This window comes from Seriola dumerili, unplaced genomic scaffold (assembly GCF_002260705.1).
Source record: "Seriola dumerili isolate Sdu_G_001 unplaced genomic scaffold, Sdu_1.0 BDQW01000003.1, whole genome shotgun sequence".
In the NCBI taxonomy this organism is placed as follows: Eukaryota; Metazoa; Chordata; class Actinopteri; order Carangiformes; family Carangidae; genus Seriola; species Seriola dumerili.
This window is the reverse complement of record NW_019174258.1, coordinates 18,714,245-18,721,666: the sequence shown is the minus strand read 5'-3', so window position 1 is coordinate 18,721,666 and position 7,422 is coordinate 18,714,245. Positions and strand designations below refer to the sequence as shown.

General features: G+C 40.8%; 1 protein-coding gene across 3 annotated transcripts in view; it reads right to left on the bottom strand.

Moving 5' to 3' along the window:
• Positions 1 to 62: 62 nt before the first annotated feature.
• LOC111218630 (histone-binding protein RBBP7) overlaps positions 63 to 7,422 on the bottom strand; it is a 30,944-nt gene continuing 23,584 nt past the window's right edge. For all 3 annotated transcript variants that reach the window (XM_022741033.1, XM_022741042.1, XM_022741024.1), the window contains 4 exons: positions 4,984 to 5,060; positions 3,098 to 3,155; positions 2,715 to 2,825; positions 63 to 1,046 (listed from right to left, as the gene is read on the bottom strand). In XM_022741033.1, coding sequence (XP_022596754.1) covers positions 975 to 1,046; positions 2,715 to 2,825; positions 3,098 to 3,155; positions 4,984 to 5,060 — 318 coding nt within the window. In that variant the 3' untranslated portion in view covers positions 63 to 974. The remainder of the gene's footprint in view (positions 1,047 to 2,714; positions 2,826 to 3,097; positions 3,156 to 4,983; positions 5,061 to 7,422) is intronic.

Here is a 7,422-nt window from a genome sequence, read left to right as displayed (position 1 = left end):
GTAATGTCAGAATCTACCTCTGTAGGTGAGACTAACTGTGAAAGAAGAGGCACGAGTCACCATCGCTTCAGAGAGCTTTATTTTTACTAAAAGAAGCCCACACCCCCTGATTGTACCTGTCTTTCTTTTCAATAAATATTTTGTAGAATTTGCAGTTTCTATTCACTATGGATTTATTACTGGGTCTGGTGTGAGTGAAGTGGACAGGAGGTGTCGATTGCATGTGCAGCATTCCTCAATTTTATATAAATGTATTTTTGAAAAGTTACAAAAGTTTTATTGTAATTTTGCATTACGTAACAGGAAGAGGAAAAGAGGTGTTCCCTTCAAGTGCATTAATTTAGTCCCACACTTTCACTCCAGCCGAATACTGAAGACTTAATGAACAGGAGGAAAATACAACAGGGAATGTTTCTTCAGAGGACAGCAGTGATATGTCGCTAAATGTGCAATCGGAACAAAAACGAAAGAAAGCTTATGGACATGACCAGCATGGGTAGATTCACTGTCACAGTTCAGAGGGATGGAGGTCAGGTGTCTTCTGTTGTCCTTCTCAGTGGTTTCCTGGTGACTCGAGTCAAATGGTAAAATACCACTTAATTTTCCTCACATGATCCCTTTGAAATGAACAGATGAAGTGGTCTTAGTAGCTTTGTCTACTTTTAAGTTTTTCTGCTCCTTTGAAATTCTCCAAACACTGGAGAAACGACCTGAGCACATCTCAAATCTTGTAATGAGTGCGTACGTGCTGTTGGTACCTGGGCCACAGGGATGTCTGAGCAAGATAAGACTGAGTCCAACTGTCTGTTAGCAAGAGTGGAGTCCATGCTGTCTCTGACCCTCCACACTGTTCATCCATGTAGAGGCAAATTCTTCATTTTGCACTCGAGTTAAGCCAGAAAGGGAGGTGAAGGTCTGAAGCTCAGGGGGTGGAGGAGGGGTTGAACCTGGACAGGGTTTCATGCAGAGCTGGGTTAAGATCCCTGCGCCTCCAGCTCTGATGCGGGGGTGTTATCTGGCTCTTCGTCATTGTAGATGTTTTCCGCCTGGAACATCAGGGAAATGAAATATCCAACATTTATGTACAGACTCACTTAACTGATGTCACAGGTGTCTCAAACTATATTTAAGTTAATGTAAACTGCACTGTTGTCTTTATAAACTCAGTATAACATCCATTTCCCCAGAGCAGTCACATCAGGCAGTCCACTTTAAAAAGCTACCATGAATTACAACAACACTTCCTCCAGAATTTTTGAATTAAACGTCTTGCAGCTTTCCCTTTATAGGCAATCTCTTAATGTGGAAAACATCAGGAAGTGTTGAGGTTTTGATGAAGGTGACTTTACATTACATTAATCAGGAGAATTAATTAGAGAATGGAAACATTCAGAAAAAATGTTATTGGACTGATAGAACAAGTGCCATGGAAATGTAGATTATCCTGACTTTACCATCTGAGCTGTAGACTGAGCACTTTATTAGGAACACCTGTACATTTGCGTATTCATGCAAATTATCCAATCATGACGCAGCAGTGCAACATCTGCAGGTACATGTGAGGAGCTTCAGTAAACATTCACATCAAACATCAGAATCTCAGTGACTCTGACTGTGACATGATTGTTGGTATCAGACGCTGGTCTGAGTGTTTCTCAAACTGCTGATCTCTTCACTCACAACAGTCTCTAAAGTTTTTACTCAGAATGGAAACAAACAACAAAATCCAGTGAGCAGCAGCTCTGTGTTGATGACAGAGGTCAGAGGAGAATGGACAGAAAGGCTACAGTCACTCAGATAACTACTCTTTACAACTGTGCTGAGCAGAAAACCTTCAGAGTGAACAACACGTCCAACCTACAACAGCAGAAGACCATATCAGGAACCAGGCCACAGGTTGGAACTACCCAGTATCAGAGTGTTGTTCCTAATAAAGTGCTCAGTGGATGAATATTTAATACACTCGACAAGTCTGACATGTTAATGTTCTGTCTTATCTCTAGAGCATTCGTTCCTCTTCATTAGACATCATTAGTTCACTGTAACCATGTTAATGTAATTAATCTGAAGGTCCAGGATATGAAGCTAATGTTAGCTCAGTAGCTAAAGTGGAGAGCTGTTAACAGTAATTTAGTGGTCATTCATCATCATTAGCTTTACCATCACCAAAGGTAAACGACATGTATACATGATGAATATTTTAATTAGTGTACTGTCTTTAATGTCAACTAAAACAAATTCACTCTGAGGTTATCAGTGAATATCAGAGAAAACTAATTCAAGTTTATCCAGGTCTGTTCCAGGATCATGTCCTGGTGTCTGTCCACCTGCTGAAGCTCAGGAGAAGCTGCTGATGCAGCAGGACAATGACCATACCCATCAAAGTAAATCCACCTTCTGGAGTAGTCCAGTCAGAGCCCAGACCTGAAGAGATCCACTCACAACAGCCTGAGAATCTGTCTGAATCTGTCTGACTGAAGCAGCTCTGTGAGGAAGAAGAGTCCAAACTTCCTCCTGAACATCAAGCAGCTCTCATCAGCAGCTACTGAAGATCTTACCATAGATCTGACAGTGAGGACATCAAACTGTGCCAGTACAACCAGTAATCAGCCTGTCAACTGGACAACTAACCCTCATCACTGATGGATGTTCTACTTGGGGTTGATATTGCCTGAGGAGGAACTGATCAGAATCAATCAATCAGCTGTATTCACCATCTGCCAGACTTGCATGATGTTGTCCTCGGACACCGAGCAGATGATCCAGGGCTCATTGGGGTTCCAGGAGAAGTCAGAGATCTTGGCTGTGTGGCCTCCGTGGATGAACTGATGGAGAAAAAGACGGACGTTTCATACACTTTAATAACATCCAGAGTTTACCTCAAATGTAAAGGTTGGTCCATTTCAGAAGCTGTGTCACCTTGTCTCACTGATGATTGTGGTCAGTGATGTGACGGTTTATTGACTGCACAGGTGCAGCCTGACAAACCTGATCAATATTCTCCACATGTTTGCACACAGTAGACAGAATCTCACCTTGTGTACCCGCCTTAAAGGGAGTTCAAATAAAACGCCACAGTAATCTTGATGTCACTTACCAGCAACTCTGGAGGGCCATCCTCAGCATCCTCTGCTGACTGCTCCTCCCCAATTTTACTTGAAGAAAATCCAACAAAAACAGAGTTCATTGGTAAAGTTACTTCTGGTCTACTGTGATGTTTCCACTTTAAAATCACTCATATTTAACACATTGTGTGAGCAGTGTTGCATAACCATTCATAAAGTTTGAGCTGAAGTCATGTAATGATCTTCATGAAAACTACAGCCATACATTAGTATCACCTGGGTTACGTGTCGTCTACAATTGGGTATTAACAGTCTGGGTGGGTGAAAACAGTAGTGACAAATTATTAGGACCCGAGCACCGACCGGCTTTATGTCCATGACATATTGTCCAATTCCAAGATCAATGTTAGTTTATCCTCATCTTCTGACCAGTGCAATGCTACACTGAAGAGCTTTTGAGTTCTCGTTAAAGGACCCGCCCATGGCAGCACGGCGAATTTCGATCCTTCGCCATGAAACAATTAGTTGCTATACCTCCAACAGGAAGTCAGCCATTTTGAATTCAATTTGCAATTTTGGCGCCGTTTTTGCGATTTGGGGGTCACGTACTTTAACAAATTCCTCCTAGGGAATTCATTCAACACAAATTGTCCATACTGCATCAAACTTTCTGTGTGTCATAAGAGTCCTGCCTTGAACACACTCATATACTCATATTCAGTGATACTCATTGCGCCCCCTTGTGGAAACAGGAAGTGTCATGTTTTATTCTTTGATATAGTGCTCATAGCAGGTTGATCAAATCTTGATCCAAACATGGAAACATGAAATTTCAACACGCTATAACTCCGGCATGCATTACCCAAATGGCCCCATGGTTTCTAGGTTTGATAAGAGTCCTGGCCTGAACAGACCTATATTCATATTTAATAATAGTGCCACCTCATGGTAACGTGATATTATGATTTACATTTTCATTTATTATTCCTAGTGAGTTGACCCGGCCCTCAAAAAAGGGTCAGAAAAAGATTTGTTGAAGATGGTGATGCTTCATGCATGTCAATTTTGACTTTTCACTTAAGGGCATGGCTCTGGTGGCAAGTTATATATGAAACAGGAAGTGGCTTTATGTCCGGACATATTGTCCAATTCCAAGATCATTTTTGGTTTATTCTCATCTTCAGACCGGTGAAATTCTACAGTGCAGAGCTTTTGAGTTTTCATCAAAGGACCTGGCCGTGGTGGCATTCCGAATTTCGATCCTTCACCATGAAACAGGAAGTTGCTATAACTCCAGCATGCAGTGTCCAAACAGGCCGAAACTTTACAGCTTTGATGAGACTCCCACCCTGAACACATATACATCTACAAGTGGTTATAACTATGACACTTTGTCCAAACTTCCCCAAATTTTACATGTTTGATGAGTCTCACACTTTAGATTTCTGCATACTAATATTACACTATAGTAACAGCACCACCTACTGAAAACAGGACGTAACTCTCATGTGACAATCCTATCATATATATGACATTTCTATTGTAAGGTCTGATACAGAGCCTCATGTGTGCCTATTATGTGGTCTCTGGCTCCACCTAGAGGTCACAATTAAGAATGCATATAAAAACGGTTGGCCACATGGTCTGAACAATAAATCTTAACCCATGAACACAGTGCCCGGCGGTCGTTACGATGTGCGACTGCTTCAAATGGCGCGCTGCAAAATTGACAACAATGCTCCAAACAATAAGATGGAATTAAACACTACAGTCATCATGTTAATATCATGATGTTGATCAGAATGTTTTTTATACAATTCCCCATTGAACATAAGCTTCTAAAAACTCCTGAAAAAACACTTCCCATCACTGGTTCACATAAAGACGGGGATTATAAGAGATGGTGGACAGTCTGTACCTGAGATCCCAGACGTTGAGACGTCGGTCGGTGCCGCTCGAGGCCAGGATCGTCTCATTGTGAGGAGACCATTGTACCTAATAAAAAGGACAGTTAGACAGTTCTAATGAATACATTAGGGGGGAAAAAGAATCATACAAGTATGTAGGTTCCATGCAACACTAATAAGGCATTTCCACTGCAGAAGCTTTCCCAGGGAACCAAGACTCTATTGAGTAACAGAGGAACGGAGGAACAAAACCTAAATTTGGACTGACAGGAACAGGAGAGAATATGCTCCTGGTAGGGTTGTCAAAAAAAAATCGATACTCAGATACTAATCGATACTAAAAATTAGTATTGTATTAGATACTCATTTGCGACAGTATCAATACCAACAGTGCCGTCTTAGCCTCCTCCAGTTGACACACAACTTCATACAGCCCCACTGCAGACAGGCAGGCATGCAGACACACAGCCCCTTCCCTCACTAGCAGCTGAGCACACAAATGCTAGTTCACGTTTACAACACTGAGCTGGCGTCGCCATCATAAAACTAAATTAACATGGCAAGTGCTGCTGCTGAAGGACCTTCACAACCTGTTTTAGTTGAAAATGAAAAAAGCAAAAGTGCCATTTGGAATTATTTTGCATTATTATTTTACCTGGCCGGCAGCACACGTTAACGTGAGCCGTTTAACTATTAACAATTAGCCGACAGTCACATTAGACGTCTGCTAAGTTATCATTAAGCTAGCCGCTATGGCTAATAATAAAACGACCAACATTAATTGGGAGCTAGGCAGCAAACGTTATCAGTTCTGCTCGTCTTTAACATTAATAGACAGTGTTAATTTAACAGGATAACACAATAATTTGTGTCTGAAAAGTGTTATTTTTTAACTAGACAGAAAGAGCGGTAGCCTACCCTACCAACTCCATTTGATCAGCAACGAAAATGTGGTTATCAGAAGCACAGAAAATACACAGGACTGTAGCAAATTATATTTGCATGTCATGTATATATACACCTTACAGTAAGGTTACTGGGTTTTTATTTTTTTCCACTACCTCAGACAACCTATAAATAGTGTTGTCGATGTTATTGTTTGTATTGTTCTAATCTTTATTTAACATTTTTTTATGCATCTTAATTTTTTGTAATTTTTTCTCCCCGCTGTATTGAAAATGGTATTGAGTATCTAGTATTTTCCTGGGTATCGGTATCGAGTTTGAAATTCTAGTATCATGACAACCCTAGTTCCTGGTCATATGTTTCTGCCCTTTCAAAATTTTAAGGAACTTTGGGGATTAAGTTTTCAGCCCTGGCCATCACTCAGTACTCAAGTATCAATATAAGGATGAGGGTCAGATATTTCTGGTTGTTAATTATTGTCAAAACCAAGGTTAGTCTTGGTGTCGTCTTCCCAACAAGTTTAAAAAAAAAAAAAAAAAGTGAGAGAGAATGAGAGAGAGAGAGCAGTCCGTTTCTCAAACTAGAGAGTGAATGAGAGTGAGCATTTGAATGAAATTACTGTTATTGTTGCCTTAGAAAAAAATGTCCATACTACAAAGATTCTGTTTGACCACCACGTGTTTGAGTGACCCAGATCTGTGCATCATTAAGGTTGAAGTTCACTATGAGAGACAAATATTGGAACTAACAGGTTTAGCCCACAGGCTGCTATTTTCCTCTCAGTGCCACCCGATTTTACCGAGAGCCAGTCAATCACATTCTAACTTCAACTTCACTACAAGGTGACCTGTTAAGGGATTACACTCACAGTATTCTTCCATATAATTTTCCCATGACCACTTCTGCTTCAGCACTAGGGCTGTCCCAAACGATTATTCTTTAAACGATTAATCTAGCGATAATTTTTTCGATTATTCGACTAATCTAACTATAATTTTTTTATTAACCTAACAGTAATTTGCAAGTAGTGTGCAAGCCTTTTTTGCTGCGTGTTGCTCCACGCGCTCTGTCGTACTGCTGGTAGACGCCGCCATGTTGTTCAAATAGATTACAGACGCAAATCATTCACGTAGTCAATGACTTCAATTACGTCACCGCGTTGTCCCAGCCCTTGCGCTGCGCTTGTATCCGGGTAAACCAAAGACGATGGATATAAACGGTCCTATAGAAAGTTCCGGTTTTGTTCTATGAACATTTAGCCTGTGTGGTTTTACACAACGCGTCGACACTAAAATTCCACGTCGAATAATTTTTATAATCGACAACGTCGATTACGTCAGATAATCGCCCTATTCAGCACATTCAAATTGAAATAAAACATTATGTCAAAACCTATTATCTGGCTGGACCATGTCATTATCATTCAGTCTAGTGTCAGCTGGTTTCAGTCTAATGTCAGCTGGTTTCAGTGTCTGTGAGGAGGGCACAGACCTGCCAAAGCCCTAAGAGGCAAGTGAATTTTAAGTGTTACACAAGAGGCTGAA